The 22828-nt window shown below is 48.5% G+C and overlaps 8 protein-coding genes across 8 annotated transcripts; 6 read left to right on the top strand and 2 right to left on the bottom strand.

Moving 5' to 3' along the window:
* Window positions 1-6: 6 nt before the first annotated feature.
* PV09_06593 (uncharacterized protein) lies at window positions 7-2453 on the top strand (the record flags this gene model as incomplete). Its single annotated transcript, XM_016360260.1, has 6 exons — window positions 7-203; window positions 255-571; window positions 625-1082; window positions 1129-2059; window positions 2125-2260; window positions 2318-2453. The coding sequence occupies 6 exons, from the start codon at window positions 7-9 to the stop codon at window positions 2451-2453; spliced, it is 2175 nt and encodes a 724-aa protein (XP_016211972.1).
* Window positions 2454-2543: 90 nt separating this feature from the next.
* PV09_06592 (uncharacterized protein) lies at window positions 2544-4654 on the bottom strand. The gene is made up of 4 exons (XM_016360259.1): window positions 4614-4654; window positions 3855-4539; window positions 3680-3805; window positions 2544-3627 (listed from the first exon to the last, which is right to left on the bottom strand). Exons 2-4 carry the CDS (start codon window positions 4161-4163, stop codon window positions 2767-2769), a joined length of 1296 nt encoding a protein of 431 aa, XP_016211971.1. The 5' UTR covers window positions 4164-4539; window positions 4614-4654; the 3' UTR covers window positions 2544-2766.
* A 165-nt stretch (window positions 4655-4819) lies between these two features.
* Window positions 4820-6602, top strand: PV09_06591 (uncharacterized protein). The gene is made up of 2 exons (XM_016360258.1): window positions 4820-5291; window positions 5350-6602. The coding sequence occupies exons 1-2, from the start codon at window positions 5050-5052 to the stop codon at window positions 6521-6523; spliced, it is 1416 nt and encodes a 471-aa protein (XP_016211970.1). The 5' UTR covers window positions 4820-5049; the 3' UTR covers window positions 6524-6602.
* An 83-nt stretch (window positions 6603-6685) lies between these two features.
* Window positions 6686-8607, top strand: PV09_06590 (uncharacterized protein). Its single transcript, XM_016360257.1, has 2 exons — window positions 6686-7696; window positions 7750-8607. Exons 1-2 carry the CDS (start codon window positions 6844-6846, stop codon window positions 8010-8012), a joined length of 1116 nt encoding a protein of 371 aa, XP_016211969.1. The 5' UTR covers window positions 6686-6843; the 3' UTR covers window positions 8013-8607.
* A 605-nt stretch (window positions 8608-9212) lies between these two features.
* Window positions 9213-9925, top strand: PV09_06589 (uncharacterized protein). The gene is made up of 2 exons (XM_016360256.1): window positions 9213-9611; window positions 9685-9925. The coding sequence occupies exons 1-2, from the start codon at window positions 9245-9247 to the stop codon at window positions 9741-9743; spliced, it is 426 nt and encodes a 141-aa protein (XP_016211968.1). The 5' UTR covers window positions 9213-9244; the 3' UTR covers window positions 9744-9925.
* Window positions 9926-10276: 351 nt separating this feature from the next.
* On the top strand, window positions 10277-13349 carry PV09_06588 (uncharacterized protein). Its single transcript, XM_016360255.1, has 2 exons — window positions 10277-10516; window positions 10571-13349. Exons 1-2 carry the CDS (start codon window positions 10358-10360, stop codon window positions 11180-11182), a joined length of 771 nt encoding a protein of 256 aa, XP_016211967.1. The 5' UTR covers window positions 10277-10357; the 3' UTR covers window positions 11183-13349.
* PV09_06587 (uncharacterized protein) lies at window positions 11834-14132 on the bottom strand. Its single transcript, XM_016360254.1, has 2 exons — window positions 13821-14132; window positions 11834-13760 (listed from the first exon to the last, which is right to left on the bottom strand). Exons 1-2 carry the CDS (start codon window positions 14009-14011, stop codon window positions 11975-11977), a joined length of 1977 nt encoding a protein of 658 aa, XP_016211966.1. The 5' UTR covers window positions 14012-14132; the 3' UTR covers window positions 11834-11974.
* A 1530-nt stretch (window positions 14133-15662) lies between these two features.
* PV09_06586 (uncharacterized protein) lies at window positions 15663-17593 on the top strand (the record flags this gene model as incomplete). The annotated part of the gene is made up of 6 exons (XM_016360253.1): window positions 15663-15853; window positions 15902-16276; window positions 16332-16937; window positions 17003-17134; window positions 17204-17376; window positions 17437-17593. The coding sequence occupies exons 1-6, from the start codon at window positions 15785-15787 to the stop codon at window positions 17591-17593; spliced, it is 1512 nt and encodes a 503-aa protein (XP_016211965.1). The 5' UTR covers window positions 15663-15784.
* Between the last annotated feature and the right edge of the window lie 5235 nt (window positions 17594-22828).

Raw genomic sequence — 22828 nt, 5'->3', positions numbered from 1 at the left:
ATAAAGATGAGGAATCCAACAGCTTACGCCTTATGTTTAGTCTTGCTCATATCGTTCACGTCGGCCGTCTCGACATTCCAGCCAGCTAGACCACCAGCCATACCACTAGCCGTGAAGTCACCTTATCTTAGCACATGGCTGAACGCAGGGAGCAGCTATGGCAACGGTGGCTATCTAGCCGGCGAATGGCCAGTACACTGGGCGTATGTTCGAAGATATTGTTCGTATATTGTATTGTTCTAATGGTGATCTAGACAAAAGATCACAGGCTGGTCAGGATTTATTCGAGTCGATGGTCAAGTCTATCAGTGGCTGGGAAATGCTGCTCGTGCTTTTGGCAATGAATCTACGGTTCCAAATGTGGACCAGAAGTCATTCGAATACACGTCAACGCAGAGTAGCTTCATCATGGACATCGAGGGCAAGGTTCAAATGACCGTCAACTTTCTCTCACCAATTACACCAGACGATTTCAAACGACAGTCTCTTCCAATGTCGTACATGGAAGTGTCTGTCGTATCGACGGATGGCGCTCAGCACAGCATTCAGCTGTACGCAGATATTTCAGCCGGTATGTATAGTCTTTACCGTATAAGAATTTCGAATTGCTTAAATTCGTAATAGAATGGGCATCTGGAACACCCGATGCGACCGCCCAGTGGGAGACAGGCGAGATAAACAACATTGTTTATCACAAAATTTGGCGACAAACGCAAATTGAGTTCGATGAGAGCGACAAGCCAAGTGGCAACGGTATGGCTGAGTGGGGAAATGTGTACTGGGCAACAGATAGCAGCAATTCTTTGACTATTCAAACTGGATCTGACACTAATGTCCGTTCCACATTCATAAAAATGGGAAAGCTGGACGGATCTCAAGACTCTAATTTTCGCGCCATTAATAACAACTGGCCAGTCTTCGGGTTTGCGCGAGACTTTGGGAATGTCGGCATGAGCGTTCAAAGTCAACTTTTCACCATTGGATTGCTCCAACAGAACGCTGTGCAGTTTCTCGGAGCCAACGGTCTGGTTAAGCTTCCATCATTGTGGGTGGACTACTTTCAAGGAAACGAGCTTGATGCGGTACGTTTTAAAATTATGGCCAACGGATGAACTAATTTCAAGTTAGTTATCTTTTTTCCATCTCGACTATGTGAATCAGCAAGAGAAATCCTCTAGTCTTGATGCAAGTGTGAAGCAAGCGTCCACAAGTGTCGCCGGAGACGACTATAACACGATAACATCATTGTCTGTCCGTCAAGCATTTGGCGCACTTGAGCTTGTTGGCACACAAAGCAAGATGTACTTGTTCATGAAGGAAATATCATCGAACGGAAATACTCAGACAGTTGACGTAGTTTTTCCGTTGCACCCGATCATCACATTCTTAAACCCGCAACTAATGAAGTTATTGCTTGATCCGTTGTACGAGAATCAAGAGTCTGGACACTATCCCAACAAGTGGTCAATTCATGATCTTGGCACGCATTTTCCTAATGCAACAGGTCACCCGGATGGGCTGGACGAGAGTATGCCCGTTGAAGAATGTGGGAACATGCTTATCATGACGCTAGCATATGCCCAAAAAACGGGAGACTATGCTTATCTATCTCAGCATTATCCGATCTTGACCCAATGGACGGAGTTCTTAATCGAGGATTCGCTAATCCCCGCTACGCAGCTGTCAACAGATGACTTTGCAGGGAGTCTTCAGAATCAAACAAATTTGGCTCTCAAAGGCATTATTGGGATTCGCGCAATGGGCGAAATCGCAAAGCTTGCCGGGAATGCGGACGATGAGAAGAAGTACAACGACATAGCGACAAGCTACATCACCCAGTGGCAATCACTCGGGATTTCGTACGATACCCAACTCCCTCACACAACTCTCAATTACGGAAACAATCAAACTCACGGACTTCTTTACAATCTATGGTGTGATCTTGAGCTTGGCCTCAACCTCGTGCCGCAATCCGTCTACGAAATGCAAAGTAAATTTTACCCTTCCGTAAAGGAGCAATACGGTGTGCCACTCGACACGAGGCACTCATACACGAAGGGTAAGACATCTCCAGGCGTGTCGAAGAGAATTTTGCTAATCCATTCACTTGGTTCTCTCATATAGTTGATTGGGAGATGTTCACAGCTGCATGCTGTTCACAGGATACCAGGGATATGTTCATCAAGGATCTGTCGAACTGGATCGGTGCGACGGATACTGGCAGACCATTCACAGATCTATATGACACTTTGACCGGAAGGTATGTGCAACATTCCGAAATGGGACATCATGAGTCTCCGTTAATCACGTTGTGCAGCTACCCTGATATCATGTTTGTCGCACGGCCAACTGTGGGCGGTACTTTTGCACTTTTGATAGCAAATGCCCTCAATAATTCTCCAAAGCTCGACTCCAGTGGCGCCGTCATGAGACAGCGAGAGTTTCGGGCTTAACACTCTGGCGTCCTCGAGGGATGGCGGCATAGAACGGTCTAACATTTCAGAGCCGCTTTAATCACTATGCGAAGATGCATTTCCGATAAGCGTGAGGCTAAGATCGGGTATTCGAATTAACTGGTAGTTGGATAGAAGTCCACATAACGCATAGAGTATTCATAATGTTGCTAATGTTCTGGAGACGATAATTTGAAGAGACCTTGTCATAGCTTTGCCAGACAACACCATGGAAAGATCCATATCTGTAGGACATTGTCCATCGCAAGACGCAGTGTATGAATGGTTTCAAAAGAGACAATTCGTAACAGAATCACGTCAATCCATCCTCAAAGGAAGAGCACAGAACGCCATCCCTCCAGACTGCCTGCACTGGCAAGCAGAGCTCTTTCTCATTCGCAAGTAGTTCTCTGACATCACCCTCCAGCAACACCAAGTCAGCCTTAAGCCCTTCTTTCACACGGCCTCGATCGCTGAAACCAAACCGGTCTGCAATCAACGAAGTTGCTCCTTTCAGAACATCGATGGGCTTCATTCCCACCACTATCGTCATCAAGTACATTTCCTCATGCACTCCTAGACCATACGGATTGCCTAGCCGTTTTCCGGCGCAGTCGGAGCCGACGATGAGGGGCACTCCCGCTGCGTACATGTCCTTCACATTCTGCACTCCGTTGGCGAAGCTGGCTTTCTCGTTGTTCTTCGCAAAGTTAGTGCACTCTCTCGGTCTCTTGTCAAAGAGCATCCGCTGAGCGAAGGGGTGAGATGTAAAGGGCACTTGTATCTCGTCTCCGTTCCCGCAGTGCGTCGCGAGACAGTCGAGGGTTGGGTTGCAATGCACGTTGTTCTTCTTCATTAGCTTAAGCCAGTCGTCTGATTCTGGTCTGTCTAGAAAGGAGTGTGTCAGGCCATCTACGCCTGCTTCGAGCAACTCCATCACTCCGGAATAGCTGAAAGCGTGACCGACGGCAATTACACCTCGCTTGTGTGCGGCCTCCACTATAGCTTGCTGCAATTCTAGAGGAGGCCGAGGAAGACTCATGTCTATCGTATCTCCCATTTCGTTCATCAATTTAATATACGACGCCCCAAAGTGGTCGATCTGAGCATTGACATGTTCCTGCGCTTGGCCTACCGTGTCGATATGTGGTAACTTGTCAACGATTTTTCGAAGCTCGAATGGCGTGAGTGACTCAAGTTTACTGGGTAATTTTGCATATACGTACAAGCTCAGCATCGTCTTTGTACTCTAATTCAAGGATTGGAACAGGCCACTGTCCTGTGACGGAAGCTGCCATTCCTGCACATTTGAAGTCTGAATACAAGTGCCGCATGTTGCGATCGTGTGCAAGCTAACCATCGTCAACGCTGCCTTTCCGAGAGCAACTGGAAGCCACTCACGGATTTGAGCTTTGCCAACGATACCGGGTCATTGTGCATGTCGCAAACTGTGGTGACGCCGAACCTTAAAGATTGCTCGAGGCATTCAATGTTTGCCTCCAGGCCATGAATGTGGGAATCGATCAAACCAGGAATAAGAGTGTAGCCCGGCTTTGCGATTATCGACAAGCTGGCGAATTTTCCCTCAATGTTTCCATGCGGCACGACCTGTGATATTAGACCATCCTCAACTACCACCATAGCATTCTCCGTGAAGATATCCCCGTCGAAAAGGAGCACATCTTTAATTATGAAGCTTGAAGATTGCATGATCTAATGCGTCCACATGAGAAGTACAGCCTGGCCGTCTTTCTCTTGAGCCATTTTAATGCTCATCGTCAATTAAGAAATTGAAGACACCGGATCCTTTCCGGTTACGATCCGGATTTGTGGATGAGACCTTCGTGTCAAATGATCAGAACGTCATTGGTGAGGGACAGAACTCTGCGAAGGATCAAGTGGAGGCAAATACAGGAAAATGATCTGCGTTTGCCCCAACCGTTCGGGCTCGCGAAGTCCTGCAGAACGCGCGGAGAAGAAGTCCATCGGCGCCGAAATCATGTCTAGAAATCGCAGATTGATAATCTTATCAAATGTATCCGTGGACAACTATTGGCTGTTGAGAGACCTCGAAGAATGAGGCACACTAGATTTTCAGACGTGTTAGCAGGATGTCGATTTTTCGCTCTTTATTGAATTCACAAAATATGCAAAACATACTTGCATGCATAAAGGATCAATCACGGGATCCACGAAACGTCTACCGTGCAGTTGTTTGGGAGGCGCGCGGCCTTGCACGAGACATGAAACAGTTTGATCATCGAAGCAGCCATGGTGCGGTTATTGTGCGCACATGCAAGATAGACGTACCCCTCCTCAACCTCCATCGGGACGCAGCCACATGCGCCAGCACGAGATCGATGTCTCAATGTGACCTGTACGTGTCGGCCTCCGCTTCCGCAACATCGCACCAATCCCACGCAATTCAATTCGTGGCACAGCTTGCATAGAGAAAGGATGACCTTGCGTTCGGCGTGGTTGCCACTGTCATAGCGTTACAAGGCGGCTTCTTCAGCCGCCTAGACCCGCTATCTTCATCACGGCTCCTCTTCAATCTTCCTCTTCGCCCTCGCCTAGCTCGTCCACTGCGATAGCTATGGAGCGAATACGAAATTTAACTGGACGTAAGCAGAGCTACGAGAGGCTACGTGAAGATGCCGACAGAGAGTTCTGCGCTTCGGAAACGCAACCCCTCACTCTTCCTAACGACGATGACGAAGAAGCAGAATATGAGGACCAAGATGCCCGGGTCATGGAGAGGCGTTTATCGGAAGCGCCGTTTCAATGGTTCGTTTACGGTGTGTTCTTCTTGTTAGGTGTTGCTATGCTGTGGGCTTGGTATGTGGCATGAAACTATTTTCAGTCGTTGAAGTAACGGAGATCTGACTTCGAGCAGGAACATGTTCTTAGCAGCCGGACCATATTTCCAGAAGCGCTTTAAGTCTGACGAATGGCTGCTTCGCAATTTTCAGTCCGCAGAGCTCACAGTGTCCACCATCGCAAACTTGGGTACAGTCTTGCTTCTCACAAACTTGCAAAAGGGAGCCTCCTATCCGAAACGAATTATCTATGCCCTAATCATCAACATTGGTGCTTTCACCTTGCTGGCAATGTCTACACGTATCTTTACAAGCGTCTTTCCGTCGGTTTATTTTGGCTTCCTGATAATCCTGGTCTTCGCCGCATCAGTAGCCACGGGCCAGATGCAGAATGGAATATACGCATATGTTGCAGGCTTTGGCAAAGAGGAGTATACCCAAGGCATCATGACTGGACAAGCAGTGGCTGGTGTCGCTCCTCCGCTTGTGCAAATCGTATCTGTCTTATCTGCTCAACCAGCACGGGCCGACGAAGGTGTTCCGGAAGAGTCGTCCACATCGGCCATGGCTTATTTTCTCACGGCAACGGCTATCTCTTCCATCACACTGCTGGCCTTCCTCTATCTCTACAGTTCTCATCAAAAACGATTCGGTTCGAAAGCGCTTCTAGAGCAAACCGATCTACATGACGGTGATACCGTGGATGCTATGCCCAAGCGCAGGGTGCCACTCACGGTTCTCTTCCGCAAGACTTTTTGGCTGGCTACAGCCGTATTTTTCACTTTCGGAATAACGATGGTTTATCCAGTGTTTACGCAAAAGATCGATTCGGTTCATCTCCCCTCTGCGGGTAAAATTTTCGAACCCGCCTCATTTATCCCTCTTGCATTCTTTTTCTGGAACGCCGGTGACCTTGCAGGCCGTCTACTCACAGCCATCCCCATGATTCGTATAACGCATCGCGCGCGCCTTGTGTTCATTCTGTCCATTTGCAGAGTGGCTTTCATACCCATGTACCTTCTTTGCAATATTCGTGGAAAGGGCGCCGCCGTGAACAGCGATCTATTCTACCTAGGCGTTGTTCAGTTGCTTTTCGGGATGAGCAATGGTTACATTGGTAGTTTGTGCATGATGGGTGCAGTGGAGTACGTCGAGGATGACGAAAGAGAGGCCACTGGAGGGTTCATGGGACTTATGCTCGTTGCTGGCCTTACTGTTGGAAGTCTTCTAAGCTTTACCGTGGCTGGATAAGTGACTTGTAAGCTTAATTTATAGACACTTGGTTAGACATTATGTACATGAAGCTTGAACGAATCCATTGCATTCTACAGCTTTCTTGATCTCCCAAAATCCGTGCATGTGGGGCAGTCAAAGCGGCCCCTGCGACTCAGTCGTGCGCTCTCAAACTACCCCAGCTACGTCACGGTGTAAACAGTTGCTCTGTCAAATTCATCATCGGCATGAGTTAGTGCTTAGCTATATCCTGTTTCTGGATACTTTTTTCTAGAACAGCACATACTTCACCGCATTCTCAGTAGGGTTCTTCGTGTCGCGTTGCACAAGCAAGAAAAATGGCAGGCATTTCGCAACCCTCCGCACCTTCGGTCATCCGCATCAAGCGCAAACGCGACGACACTGTACCGGATACTTTGTACGTGGAACGAAGCAAGAGGATTGCTACAGATCAGACGTATATTTTTAAGCGCATTGAGCAAGAGCGTGTGGCGTCTACGCCGGTGCTGAAGCAGGAGTATGGGGATGATGGTATTCCAAAGATTAGAACCACACCGAAAGGAGAAGAGAAAAGGGACCCGTATGCTACTGGAAGGACTGGGGATCAATCACCGTTACGCAGCAAACAAAATATCTCCCAGACAAATCCAGCAGAGCCACGAAGGTTCCATCTCAGTAGCATCAGTGCTGCAGAGAAAGGGAAAAGTGAAGTTGCCACATTCGTGGAAAGACGCGGAGGAGCGAACGCAAAATCGATCACACCTGCGAACACAGGATCGAATGAGCAGCAACAGCAGCAGGAAGAAAGGAAGCTCAAGCGGCCAACTGCACGGACGAGAAAACATCCAGCTGCGGCACCAACAGTAACACCAGCATCGCCTAGCCATGTTGAAGCTTCTATGGCACAAGAGTTGGAACAATGGGCAGAAGAGACATCGCTGAAGGAGTCTCAACAGAATGCAGCCTCTGCATCTCAGCCTGAAACTGATGTCATGGAGGTGGACAATGAAGCCGACTATGTCTACGATACGTACTACAGGCATCAAGTCTCAAAGGACGATATGCCGGATAAAAGCGTCTCATTCGGTCACCTAGTCATCGAAGAGGACCAAGAGGATCTATGGGAAACGTACATCGACGGTCAGGAATCTGAGGATGAGAAATTCGATACCGACGACGAAGACTCCAACGGTGAGCCTCCCTGACCCTGCATCCTTACAAGCAAACACTGACATTGTGCCCAGCTGAGGACTACTACGGTGCAGACTATCCCGAAGACGAAGTTGCGAGCGACGATGAGTACGATCGCGACGCTTACCAATATCGCAAGAATGCGGACGACCTGGAGGAATTCGACGTGCACGAGAATTACAACTCCGAGTACGAGGAAGATGCACTTGTGCGCAGCGACGATGAGGGAGACTTTGAGAGCAAACTTTCCGATGCGAGGGCATGGAGGAGAGAATTTGGTCGCGATGTCAAGAAATACGACATGATGCACAATTAAGCGCGGCTTCGGAGATTATAGTAGAACTTTGCTACATCACTCGGCGCGCAGATCGGCTCCACGAAGACTTCTTCTTTGCACTCTGATGAGAAGTCCGGAGAAGCCAAACGGATGCTGGCTTCAGCCGTCGGAGGGCGGGGAGTCCGTGAAGTTCACAGTTCGATCCTGGGTAGCCAAGGTCTTGGACGTGTCCTCATAGAGCACTGTCGACCTTGGCCATAAGCGGATTAACCTGTCACAAAACACCAGTCTATCGAAACCCAGCATGAAAAAGAATATGGCTACTAATTAAAATTTCCATTCGGCAAAACAAGTCGATAGTTGGCCTTTCCCTGCTACATTCGGAATGCTACCCCGCGGCTATACGATGATTGACTTTGTTGATGAACACAAACTCTTGAGCGCCACTAGAGCTGTATCAAAACAGAATACAAAAAACACAATAATCAAAGTGTTCTTCGTGTGCTCATCCATTATGAAGCAGAGTCTGTCTCGAATCACAAGCTTAGCGACCTTCTCGAAGGATCTAGATACGCACAAATGCCTCCTGTAAAATGTAGCAACCGCAGCTTTGGTGCATGGTGCCCAAGAACGTCAGGACCTGTTGCGCTCCTTCATCTTTGTGAATCCATCCACATTTGGACCACAGCCACCATGATCAGCGATGAAAAATACAGCGGATATGCTCGATATCTCCAGGCGGCTTCACCGCAGTCCCTGGTTGGGGCGACAAGGCCATGGCTCTCGGCAACGGCCGAAGGGGTTCTGGCCGCGCGATGAAAATAGTGAACCCAAGCGGCCGAACGCTGTGTAAGTTCTGCGCCTCGTGTTGATGGGCATGCTTACGCTGAGAAAATCCAAATGTGACAAGTCGATCTGCTAACTGCGGGTGTTCACGTGTCTGTGCTTTTGGCGTCTTGATAAAAGCTCGGCGGCCGCCGTCATGTAGTTGCTCTCGTAGTTGCGAAACCATTTTGATACAGCCACTACGCCTTGCCCGTCCAAGAGTCTGCCCTGGCATTGTTGCAAACACGTAGTAGAATCTGTTGAGACCCCATCAATTGCAAATGTCTTCCTTGGGCAGTCTCTGGTGGATCACTCCGCTGCAATGCTTGACCACAATCAGCGCAGCCGTTAACTTCGGTATGAGAGATAATGTTCCTCCGCAAGTTTCGACCCACCTTTGGTGCTTACAGAGAATAGGCGCTTCCGGGTTCCAAACACCCATCACCATGCCGGTACTCCGCAATGAAGATGTGCCCGCACACCACGCCTCAAAACTCGTCGTCCATCTTCTCCACATATCCGAAATTATTTTTCCCAAGCTCAACGCCATCGGCACGTTTGGAAATCTCGTCATGACCGCCGCAATTCTTCGCCAGGGTTCTTCAGCCTCGCCGGAGCTTTCACGAAAGCTACCCTTTGTTGCCTCTTCCCTGGCGCTGTCCATCGGTGTCACTATCTATGCCTTGACCGTCATGGTTCCTGTCAACTCGACCATGAAGGAGATGGCCAGCCGGATGAAGAGAGACGAGAGCGACAAAGAAGCGGCTCGCGTGTTCCGCGAATGTCAGGCACGGTGGCAGCGTAACAACATGGGTATGTGCATAATCTAATCGACAAAGTCTCCCGCAAGTGCTTGTATGAGGAGTGCTGACGCATGACTTTGTAGGACGGGCATTGCTAATGATTGCCGGTGCAGTTGTTAGTATCATTGGCCTCATTGCTTGAACAGCACATTTCAAAAATGCGCAAAGGGATTGACAGCTTGATGGCGATGCGATCGATCACTTTCCCGCTTGCACTTGGCGTACGTCAAGTCCGACTAATCAATGGTGTCGAGACTCCGCACGAGAGTGACTTTTTACGGAGATGCAAAGAAGCATGTGCTAGCGGCTAGATGTAGTTCTTTTTATAAGCGACTTGTATGAGCTGATTGCGGGCATCAACTTCAAGTTGGTTGCGCGGATGAGTTGGCTGAAACTTTGAAATCGAGGTTCAAAGACCGTTATGGAAGCCTCGCCTCTCCTCTTGTGCAGACATCGTGTGATGGTGAAGAGATGAAAGAGCACAAACTGTGCTCGTGTGATCGGCCGGACAAAGGAGGACGTGTTTTACTGTGTGTGATGGTGCTTGAACCAAAACCCGGATAGTTACTCGATCGGGGAATACAAGAGGGGACTGAGTGGGGCCTTTAACGGACCCAGGCCGGTTTGGTGGTCGTGTCGTGGGAGCTCAATCGAATTTGCCCGCTACTTGACTGACAACGCCCACTCGTCTTTCGACATCCCACGACTTGTTCTTTTCCTAGGACGAAGCTGTCCTGGGTCACCCCGATTGCGGCCATGTCCGACCCTTTTGCTATCCGCATGAACTTCAAGCGCTCGTACCTTGAAAAGCTGACGTCAAACCCCGCGTCCCAAATGCGTGCCGCTGCGTATGCGGTCAAGTATCGCGAGCAGGATGAGGATTTGCACAGTTGCATACTGGAGCAGCTGGACGCTGTACGTGCAGTTGTATCACGGCTGTCAAATCGTCCGATCTGACGGATGAAGTAGTCAAACATCAATCTCCGCGCAAACATAATGTACTTCCTCGAATACCTGTGCGAGCTCTCAAAGCACGAAGGCTGTACCCAGTACATCGCGAGCATAACGCGCGACCTGCCCACGATCGTCGACCTCGTAGCTCCAGGCACGAAAGCCGGCGCTATGAACATAAAAGTAGTGCTCAAAGTGCTGCATTCGCTGGTTCAGAAATCCATCCTCCCGGAAGATCTTGTTGCAAATCTGTCCTCACAGCTAGAAGCTCGATCCAAAGAGGCCGAAGCTAGCATCTCAAACCCAGGCACGGCCGGACTGGTGGAGAGAAACGACGGTATCAACGAGTTGGACCATGAAGCTATAGAGCAGCGCATGGAGGAGGATCGCGAAAGACATAAGCGTTTGAGGGAGGATGCTTGGGCTGTTGACTTTGATAAAGAGGCTGATGCTTTGATGGATGCCGCGAGGAGGGCAGGAGGACTGACGGAAAAGCTGATGCAAGAGTGTAGGGACGATGCACGGGAGAGAACAGTGGCCGTTGAGCTGGACAAGAAGAAGTGGGAGGAAATAATGGCCAGAGGCACCCATCCGTCCAGCGCAAGACAACAAGACGTGGAGATGACTTGATTCGCAGTTCCCCTTTCTGTCGTTCTGGCACATGGCGACCTACTATGCCAGACTCGCCTTTGAAATTGTCAAGCGATCCTGCCTATCCCTTCTTCTCATCGATTGGAAAGGGAAGCTGATCCTTCTCCAGTTGGAACGCAAGTCCATCCGCTACGTTCGATGGCACGATGTGGTATCAGACACCAGAAGAATGGACCTTCTGCGAGAGAATGGGATGAAGGTCCCACGAGTTCGTTGAACTCCTCCATACGATCAATAACAGAAAGACAGGACCCGCTAGCATTAGCTAGCATCATTCAATTATCCAGCCAAATAACAAACTTGGGTTTGAACCTCTTGAAAGAGAAAAAAAAAAGGAAAGGAAAAAGACGTTGTGAATGGCAATCCTAAGCAAGGTCCCCCGAACTGAAGCTTTTCCCCTCACAGCATGTGACTGAAGCACCTAGGCTACGGGTTTCAAATTCAAACGCAAATCTATAACATAGCGGCTTCTGCAGTGGGCTACCCAGGACCTTGTTAGGCAATTATGTTTGCGATGGGGGTTTCTCCAGACAGGTCTTTTTCCCAGCACGCTAAACTGGATGCAAAGAATACCACTTTTGCGAGTGAAACGATGTATAAATTATTTTGCACGAGACCTGTTCAAAAGTAGACATTCCATTATTTTGGGAGACGCTTACGGAAGGGACAAAATCAAATGCCCTAATTGTTTGCGCACCTTTTGGTTTTCGCGCTGTTTCTCTCAAACCGTGGGTCATGCCAGGCAAAGGTCAAGATGAATCATTTCTACAGTCATATCTTCATTCCTCCATACGCATCAATCAGGCCTTGCATAGCCGGCTGCTGCTGAGGTGCTGGAGCCGTGCCTGGCGCATAAGGCGGTGGTGAAACAATGGACGAATGTCTAGCGGTCTGCGGCCACGCCTGATGCATCTTCTCATACTCTGGCGCAAGAGCTGGCATTGAGCCGTGTCTCTGCGCAGCATAATGGTTCTGCGGGTGATACGAAGGGAGGACTCCATAGTTCTGTTCTGGCGGTGGGCTTGTGGTAGATGACTGCTGCGGAGGTTGGGTGCTCGAGATGGAGTCACGATGCGGCGGGTAGGGTTGCGGTGTCGACACTGGTGCGTACTGAGGTGCTGGGGTGTACGGTGGTGCAGATTGAGCTCCTGGAGGTGGTGTGAAGTACTGCGTGTTTGGCATCGGTTGGCTCACTCCCGGGGTTTGAGATGGGGTTGGGTATCCATATGTTATTTGAGTGGGTGCTTGATTGAACTCTTGCATTGACAAGGAATTCTGAGCAGCCTGAGGTGGTGCATAGATCGCAGGCTTCTGAGGCCCTGAAGTTGTGTAATACTGCTGGGGCGCCGGTGACGCTGGCACCGAAGTAGCTTGTGATTGCGGAGCCGAAGCATATTGCTGCGGAGCTGGAGTCTCAGGTACCTGCGCTGGTGTCTGTGCTGATGACATTTGAGGCAGATTCTGATTTTGACATTGCTGTACTTCAGATGTGGGCGTTTGCACATACACCGATGAGCGTCTGTCCACGGGCTGCTGGGGAAAGGGATAGCCGTACTCCTGAGTAACCGGTAGGTGCTGTTGGATTGGTGCTATGGTTGGATGCGAACTTGAAGGTGTGGTGTTCTCCCGAGCAATCCACTGACCATGCTCCTGAGACCAAACGAGAGTTGGTGCAGGTGCCTGGAATCCAGGTGCAGCAACGTGAGATTGAAAAGGTGGCAGGTTCTGTACAGTGACGTGAGGCTCGTGGCTTTCAACAGGAGGGGGTGGAACATATGCCGGAACTTGAGGCATTTGTGTCTGGGAGGTAGCCGACACTGGCGTGTATGACTGTCCCGGCTGGCTGGAGTACGAGGAAATGGATGACACCGTTGGAACAGGCGAGAGTGGCCCTGAGGCCTGAGACGGTGGTGGAGCGTAGTGCTGCGGGTTATACTGTGGCATTGGGCTTGCAACCGCGGATGGAGGTCCGGGATAAGCTGGAGGCGCCGGCGTATACTGGGGTGTTGGTGGAACGGGATATTTGATATCCGATGTTGGAGATGGTGTGTATTTGATGTCTGCCTGCTGTGGAGGAGCTCCTTGTAGACTAGTAGTCGTGAATGCTCCAGGAATCGGCACTGCGGCATAAACAGGCTCGCCAGTGTACATTGGATTTTGATACGTCGCTTTCTCTCCTTGGGCTTGGGCTTGGACTTGGGCTTGTGCTTGGGCATTTCCTGAGGCAATTTGCTTCTCGGCCTTCGCGATCATCTTGTTCGCATCTTTCTCTTTCAGATGAGCATGATGAGCTTCCTCAGCTGCCATAGCCGCGCCATCAAGAGCTGCGTGAATACCAACTTTGATAGCCGTTTCGTTGTTCACGATAGCGCTGATGCCGTGTTCAGCGCCGGCAGATGCTACGTGCTCGGCTCCCATCGAGCCGACACCAAGAGTCAACACGCCCACGGTGCCACTGAACGCCATTGAGCCCATGACATCTCGTTTGCGCGTATTGTGTGTCGTGCCGAGTCTTTGCAAATGCTTCTCAATGATCTCCCGCTTCTTGCGAGCATTGCTTCAAGGCCTTGTCAGCGCCCGACTCTATCGATTCAGTAAATTGAGAATGTCTACTGACTGGATAGTAGGGGCTCCCAGGCCGACTCCGATAGCGCTCACACCTGCGGTGAAAGGCATGGCCAATCCCGATACTGTAGTTGATGTTGCGGCGCCAGAGATTTGTCGCGTGTAATGCTGCCATTCGAGCTGAAGCTGCTCAGCGTTCATCTCGGCGCATTTCGCATCGTACTTCTTGAAGTCGAAAGGCATCTTTGCCGTGCAGAAATCGTCAAGATCTGCAAGTGCCTCTGCAAATTCACAGCAGACGAAGAGAGAGACGATTGATTGAGAGAAAGGCAAAGATTCTCTCCATACGGCGATAGCAATCTCTTGACCGGTCGAAACACGAACTTAAATGACAGCGAATGCATGATGGAGTCGCTTGCTTTGACTGCATACGGATGCGGCTTGCATCGAGGTCCATTTCAAACTGCGGCTTAGTTGCGCCCCCAACCGTGCCGCCTTTGTCTGCCACACGACTAAAATCTTGCGCTAGAAAAGCGTCGCGACATGCTGTTTTCCGAGTCATTCTTGCCCTCTCCAGTGGCTTAGAGAGACGGCTCAGTCGAGGAGATCCGTGTCAGATCTAGCGACACGGACTACATCAAGTGGCCTTGTGCTTGATCTGCAGAACGGATCATGTCTTTCGTGGTGGCCTCCCAGGCCGTTAATGGGGAAGAGGAGGAGATAAGCCAGCATCAGATATAAATAGTGTTCACCAAGGAGAAGAGAGTTAGCTTCCACCTTGGCAGAGGCATTGATTGGTTTGAAACTCTGCACGTTTCTTTTTACTTTCTCGGTGGTGAGAGCCTTGGCGAGAGGCGGCCACAATTTGACTGAGCTCCGCCTCAAGCGACAACACGTGTGTCCATTTCTGAAAAAAACGATGTGTCTCTTTCCAGTAGTCTGATATGTACGTTATTCAGCCGCAAAAGAAAAGAACAGGAACGGATCAAGTTCTGACGTTAAAGTATATCCATGGTAGCTCCTCTAGAATCCGTTGTTAGTTAGCACGTTAATAGAACTGTTACAACAGATACAGGATGAGTCAAATATTTTGCTTCATTGATGGATCAATACTCTTTACTCCGATGATTGCAAGCAGGAACATCATTTTGATTCGACTTTTTGAAGATGACACTGTGACCAGGTTGTTGCACTTCATCCTTCACAGATGCACAGCCTTCGACATGTGCTTAGAGGAATTTCCATCATTGCGACAGGAAGTTCTGCCGAAAGGAATTGAATTTGGCTGTTTAATTATTAAATAGTTTGTGCAGTGCTTCATCTTAAAAATAACCTGCGTGCTGTGTCTTTCCTGTGACAGAGCAACTACTGGGTCTTTGCTCAAGGCAGGGGCTGTGCTCTATGTTTGATGGCTAGATATTACATTGAAAGTAAGGGCAGAATAATTTGCCTCGACGAATTTCACTCTGTGGCCTCACTTAAGTTTTCAGAGTATGCAAAATCCTTAAAAAGATCGATCAACTGTAGATTTTTTTTTCCCTAAAAAAACATCGGATAAGAACCATTCTTTCTCTTTTTCGACTTAGCTCGTCAAGCGGCCATTGGCAATGCGTTTTGAACCGTTCAAAATCTAGCACCTTATCAAGCAGTGTTGCAGCGTCTAGAAATAAAATATTACTCCGTTCCCGTCTCCCTCGTTCTTCCTTAAGGAAATTCAGACTAGGATGACCACTCTTGAAGTCTGAAATATCAAAGATTACAAAGTTTCCATTGGCATGCTGAACACAAGTACTGAACGGCTTTCGGGGATGATCGAATGCTCCGAACCCGATGCGTACCCAGGAGTGTCAACTCATTAATATTCACCTCCGACTGGAGCCTAATTCGTCTTATGCACAAAAGTGAGCTCTCAAATTCAATGTTGATATTTTAGACGTCTACTTCGTTCTGATTAGCTCGTGCACCGTGTCGTGTAGGTATCGCATCTCTTAAATTGACTTGGCAGAAGAAACTGTGATGGTAGATCCATTCAGCGGCCATATTTGGCCCATGCTGCCTTCTCTACTAACGTTGGGCATGATATTGGTCGGTGTCGCTTAATTTATACACGAAAAATTCCTAACATCTCTGCAGATAGTCCTAACTCTACTGTTCAATACGGTTTACAATGTCTACTTTCACCCTCTTCATGGCTTTCCAGGCCCCAGAATTGCTGCCGCGACCTCTTTGTACTACATTTACTGGAACGCGAGAGGCGAAAGGCACAAGATAGACTTGTACCTTCACATGAAATATGGTGAAGTCGTACGTGTGAAACCTAATCAATTGTCCTTTGTGGGCGATGACGCCTGGAAAGACATATTTATGCACAGACAGGGCCATCCACAGATGGCCAAGTATGGAAGGGGAAACTCGAACACACGGGGAGCGCACAGTCTCGTCAGCGCTCCGGATGACATTCATGCAAGGCAAAGAAAATGCCTCAGCCATGCGTTTTCAGAAAAGGCAGTACGTACACCATGTCCTAGCATACCCAACGTCCCTCCGTTCTAAGTTCAGAAAGTTGAGAGAACAAGAGCCGTTGATCAAGTCGTACATTGATATACTCATCTCAAGCATGCGCGAGGATGCCCTTAATGGGCGGCCTTCCGATATGGTCAAGTATTTCAACTGGATATCGTTCGATGTTGTTGGAGATCTCGCTTTCGCTCAATCATTTGATGCCCTCAGAACACGCAGCACACATCCATGGATCAAGGCCTTCTTCGCTGGGCTGAAGTTACGTGTTATCCTTGGCGAGATTATCAATTTTCCTATACTTAGACCCATGATCTTTCTAGCCATGCGTATCCGAGCCCTGAAAGGTCGGAAATCGAGCAACTTTTGCCGCGCAGCTGTAAAGAGGCGTTATGAACTTGGTGATCTGAACCGTCCGGACTTTCTGGGCAAAGTTATGCAAAAGAACGCCGAGAAAGACCGGAGTGCACACATGTCGGAAGATGAGATTAACATGAATTTTACCGTCATCATGGTTGCAGGCAGTGAAACGACGGCGACTCTACTATCAGGCTGCACGTTTTTATTGCACAAGAATCCGGAGGTGTTGAAAAAACTCAAGGCTGAGGTGCGGAGTTCTTTTAAAAGCGAAGATGAAATCAACATGATTACGGTAAGGAGTCGAAATAGGAGCCTGTGTGTGCTGCTGCCGGCTTCATGATGAACTAATCGTAGCAGGTAAACAAGCTTCCATACCTGTTGGCTGTTATTGAAGAAGCTCTACGATACTACCCTCCGATTGCAATTGCATTGCCCAGGAAAAGTCCACCACATGGGACGACAATTTGTGGACACCACGTGCCAGGCAATGTATGTCCCGGAGTGATATCTCAATTTCTGCTCTCGTGCTCGCATCGTGCCTTGCTGATAATTCTGAAGGTCGTCGTTGGAATTCCTCCATGGGCAGCGAACCACTCTCCGAACCACTTCGTGCATCCAGATGAATTCATACCGGAGAGATTTCTTCCAAACAAAGAGGAGAGGTTCAGCCAAGACCGGACTGCAATTCATCAACCCTTCTCCGCTGGCCCGCGGAACTGCTTAGGCCGAAAGTGAGTACCATTCAAATTACTGCGCACATGAACAAAGGCAACTAACAAATACGCAACCAGTCTTGCAAATGCTGAGATCAGACTCATTCTTGCCCGGATCATATACAATTTCGACATGGAACTTGTCGATCAGAAGTCCGAGTGGATGACGAACCAGAAGTCTTATATCATATGGAGCAGACCAAAACTCATGGTTCTCTCAAAGGCGACGACGTAGAGCGTTGGATGAGCTCAGTTGGAGCCCAGCAGAGAAAAGCCTTTTGCTTGAATTCAGAACCAGAAATACGGAAATTCCTCGTTACCACGACGGGTACTGCTTTCTGATGTATTTTGGTCGTTCAATTTTTGTTGGTTAAATTAGTTCCACTTCAGGGTCTATGTTGATTCTGCGATTCGCATTTATCCAATGATTTAAAAATTGCGGTTCACTTTAATTACAGACTTTCAGCAAGTCCTACATCCCCGTCTCAGCATTCAAACATTATCTTCTTGCACTATGTACAGTTCCTACGAAGTATGTCCGGTCGATGCCAGTTCGTTCGCTGCGTTCTGCAACAAGTTGATAGTGTTGAGCGAGTCTTGCGTGAATCTCGCGTTGTATTTGGTCACCTTCTTCACAGCCTTCCATGTTGAAATAGCAACATAGAATGGAGACTGGCTGATGATCCAGTCGACGTTTTCAGTGCAAGGGGGAGTTGTGAGCGATCCCGAGTACCTAGGAACCATGTAAGCATTGAGAATGAATTTAGTAATGGAATTGTTCCGTCTCGACTCACTTCCAAACCTTCTGCGCTGTAAATTTCCCAATAAATTGAGAAAATGAGAGTGGGCCTGTCAAGGTTGCATTTCCAGGCTGTGAGATAGCAGACACTGATGAAAAAACCGACTCGAGAAGGGGTTCGCCACAACCTTCACCAGTACAGATGTCAATCACTGCTGCAAGGACTGCATACTGCTTGTCTGTCAACATGGTCAGCAGTTGTATCTTGTTAGCTAGCAGCTGCTCTCCATTGCTCACCTGAAGCCTGGAATACAAAATGCACTTCCATAGGGTAAAACTCGTCATCGATACGGTGCTCGCTCGGTGTGTGGAAGTGGAATTGTGCCAATTTGTACGTTTTTCCGCCATCAGTCAACGAACCATTAACGACAACTTCTACGTTGGTACCAAGATTCTCAAATTCGGCTCCTGAGGGATAGTCCGGAATCGACAGGGAGATAGAAGACCCCACGGAGGTCTCTATGCTAGAGTCGAGAACGATTGGCGATTGGGTCTTGCCTATGTCGCACAGCAAATTCGCAGTCTCGTTCAGTCCGTACCAATTCAAAGGGCCTTTGAGATAGTCATAGCCAAAAGTCGACACAGGAACTTGTGGCTCGCGCGGAAAGTCCTCGGTACCATAGGCACAGTGGGCAGACACACTTGTAATTAACGTGTTAGAGGCCAAGCTGGCCACGAAGACTCGTGAAAACATGGAAAATCTTTAATAAGAATGATGATACTTCGCTCTTAGGGCATAGTGTACAAGAGGATGTGGATTGAGACAGAGCCTCAAGGGCTATGGAAGGTATAAGTACTACACGCGCAAGAGGACCGAAACCGACATTGGCGTTCCGCTTGATGTCATGGCAGGCGGTGGTAACCGTGTTGCCTCTTGCTGATGGCGCATCCGTGGGAAGAGTCGATGGTCATTTCTAAGACTGTAGACGCACGAAGGAATGTTCATCTATGGAGCATAAGGCGCGGTACCCAGGCCTGGTCTAGGGAAGATCAACAAATGTACAGATGTGGTTGAAGAGCTGACCAAGCGTGACATTCGGCGTATGACAGTGTGGCTGGCTGAATCAATCATTTTTCAAAGAATTTCTTTTCAAAAGCCGCAGATCTTGAAGCGGGACGGACAATACGAGATCCAGCGTTCCCTTCATGCTGCGGACATATCTCCGCCCGATCCATTCTTTGCAAAACACAGCGCCCAATTGGTTGGTCCGATAAGGATGATCAAGCATGATCCGAACTCGTCTTAGCCCTAGTTAAGCATGCTTGGTCATAAAGCCAAGGCAGAACTTACCGAGACCAGGCGAAGATCTATTCCCAATTGTGCGTTTCCGAAGGCCCAAAGATCTAAGGGTTCATCGTCAAAAAGCCCACTTTCTTTGCATCTCTGCTGCAGACAACGTAGATCCTCGAGATTTGCCGTGAATCGCCTGGCCTTTCTGGTTTAGTTCGATCGGTCGTCGTCAAGTCTGCTGACAAGGCTAGTGAATTTGCTCCTAAAGTAACATTGGCATATGACGTAGCGATTAGATTGTCCTCTGCACTGTCATGCGTCCGTTCTCTGCGCTTTGCTGACAATCCTGCATTCTTGGTTCTTGCGCATGTCTTTCCATATTTTACGAAGAAATGGCGGCAGCAGCAATGCCAAATCATCTATTAAACCACTTATGCTACTCTTCTTGTGTCTTGTGAACAATTGCCTGTCACGAAACGATTGCGGTCTAAGAAGAATTTGGTTGTAGTGATAGCATGGAGGGAGGACCGTGCTGCATTCGTTGCAATACGAGGACGTTTCCACCTTGCCAAACTCAAGATGCTCGCTCAAGGCCGGCCAGTTCACACTGAAAACTCAATCTAGGATTAGTTAGTAGCATAAACTAGGACACAAGGAGCCATACGATGATTTTGAACAAATTTCAGGAAAGTTGCAGTATTGTAACTTGACTCTCACCATGTCCTTGCTGTCAATGCTGCAGTCGCCGAGGGAGGGCACATGCAAGCAATAATCAAGGAGCTTGAAAGAGAATCCACAGAGAAAAAAGGAGGTAGGGGCGGAAGGAACGGGAGCTGTGCTGTAGAAATTTAGTACTCTCATAAGTATTGGAAAGCTTCAGAGCAAAAATGAAGTAGTTCTTTGCTTGGAATACCATCATTGTTAATGAATAGCTTCGGAATAAAGGTTGTAACGTAGGTCTGATTCCGTGGAATGAACACATGCCCTGGCCTTGCCCTTTACGTTGTTCTCCAAAGCAACAAGACTCTACTTTCTCATCTCGTGAGTAACGCGAAATGGATGAGGGGTCTCTTTGCACTGGGCAAAAATTAAGACCTCCGGCACATTCAAAGGTCCAAATTTTGGGAAACCGAAGTACTCGGAGAAACCCTGTAGGAAGTGGTATTGTTTGTGGTAGATGCACTTAGGGAAGGGAGGGGGAAGCCAGAGACAATATACTTACTAGATTAACTATGGCGCCCGAAGGCGACAGAGGATATGCTGGAGCGCTAATATATCTGTTTTGGATTAGCATAGTAAGGAGAGAAGTACCGTGCCCAAGTGAAAAATGTTGATACGCAATCGAGCAACGTAAGCAAAGTGACATGCAAGAGAACAGCCGAGAACCATTGCTCTCCTATCTTAGACAGCTATTTGGTGTTTTGAAGCTTGATTTCAGGCTGCTGTTATTTTCTTCGTTCATGCGACCTTTGGATGCTCTCTGGACTAAGGTATTGGTGTAAGAGAAAATGGCTTTAACATGCTCCCAAAGGCACTATGCTTAACATTCATTGCCTCTCATCATTTTCGAGCTGTAACCTGGACAGAAGAAAAGCTTTCCGACAAAGAAGAGTTATTCTCGCTATCCAATATGGCTGCTTGCACTCATTCTGTGCATTCAAGCACAGCTGAAGTCCTTCTACACACCCGGAAATCTTGACGACGCATAGCGCATAGTTGCTCTGTTCATGACGATATGCACTGCCGTTATACGCATGTGGAGCATCATTCATTTGAAGCTGCTCTGTTGAACCTGGACACCCTAATGCGAGAAGTGTGCGTTGCATTGACTGCAGTCACTCAAGTGGCACTATTACCCTCAGGCGAAGAGTTGACACTTTCTCTTCGGCAAATAGCTCGAGGTTGAGCGAGAGTGCCACCATCCAAACGGTAAGACACTTTGCCTCATAGCGGAGGTGCCTTACGCAGTATCCGAAGAGCAACAGCATAACCACCATGTGTACTCTTCCTCAACCCAAGTATGCAGCATCACGAACTTCCATCGATGGCTATTGTGAAGCCAATGGTGCAAGACTCCTAAGCTAGCACAAGTCATCGGTAACAGCCAGAACCCTCCAGAAAGAATTCAGACGCCGACGATTACATCGACGACGATTACCGCCATTTGTCACCAATAATCCATCGATGGTTACGTACAGTGTTCTTCTAGTCAGATTGCGTCGCCTGTACTGAAATCTCGGCCATAATCACCCGAAGAATGCAGCTATGGCAGCTGGATTATGAGACCCTAGAATATATAGCGACATGTAGGGTTTAAAGAGATCAGTTGCCCAAGTGGTGCGTCCATCAACAGCAGGCCTTAACACGGCTGATAAATCCTCAGTTGGTCGTAATGCAACACGGTTTGTGAAATGCATTTGCATGGCAGTATTTTGATGAGTTTGTAAAGTCCCTATTGGCTTCGATATTGACAGCTTGGCCTTCCTAGGTGACAATTTAATGCCTCGATGATGGCTGAGCACCAGACGTCTTCGCAAAAACCCGTCTAAGAGCCATAGGACCGAGAAGAAACCATTCATAAAAACCAATTATTCGGGAACATGACTCTCTGTTTTCCCAAGGGTTTTTACCTTCCTACATCGACAATTAGGATTGAACTCTGTCTGGCGGATGTTAAAGCACCATGGGAGTTTTGATCAAAATTTAGCCGACCTGTTGCATCGACCAGGCATATTGCCAAAGGAAGAGGAGGTAGTACGATATAACTTCAGAGTTTGGGAGAATTGGCCGGACACTCGGTCCAGCTTTCAGCTTTTGAAATGTTTCCGACAGCTGAAGAGCAAGGGAAGCGTCGATATGCTAGTCTTTTGAGGGATTGTGGCACTAGAACTAAGCCGGTGGGCAGTGTTACTGCATCTTCTGCAAGAAACCAGGAAAGAGTACACTCGAGAGATGTGATCGATGTGGGGATCCGGCGAACGAACGCAAATGTAAGCCGCCACGGTCAAGCACATGAACATCTCAGGACTTGTCTCCGGCCTTTTCAGTCCAATTTAGCCGATAAAATCCAGTTGAAGGCCTCTAAATGAGAAAGAGCTGCGATTATTGAAGGAAATAGACAAGAACTGCGAGTACGATGAATGCTTGACAACAAGTTTGGAACGAATGCCCTACCGACTGGAGAGAGAATGTCATACTGGATGCTTCAGCCTGAAGCTATTCCCCATGATTGTTCTGATGGAACCAGGCACCCAATGAACGATGGTAATAGACGAATCGTAAACTGCCATCCCGTGGCCTGGTCGATTTCTTGTGCGAGTCAGAATTTACTGAGCAGATCAGCTTGTCAGTTGAGGAGCCATATGTTCCATGTATCCTTCGGGACAACCTCATCAGTCTTTACGCTTTGGTCCCTGGATGTCTTTCCGCTTCAAGAGAGC

Source organism: Verruconis gallopava (genome assembly GCF_000836295.1).
Source record: "Verruconis gallopava strain CBS 43764 unplaced genomic scaffold supercont1.23, whole genome shotgun sequence".
Taxonomy (NCBI): domain Eukaryota; kingdom Fungi; phylum Ascomycota; class Dothideomycetes; order Venturiales; family Sympoventuriaceae; genus Verruconis; species Verruconis gallopava.
The sequence above is the reverse complement of the archived record's forward strand: the minus strand, read 5'-3'. Positions and strand labels throughout refer to the sequence as shown.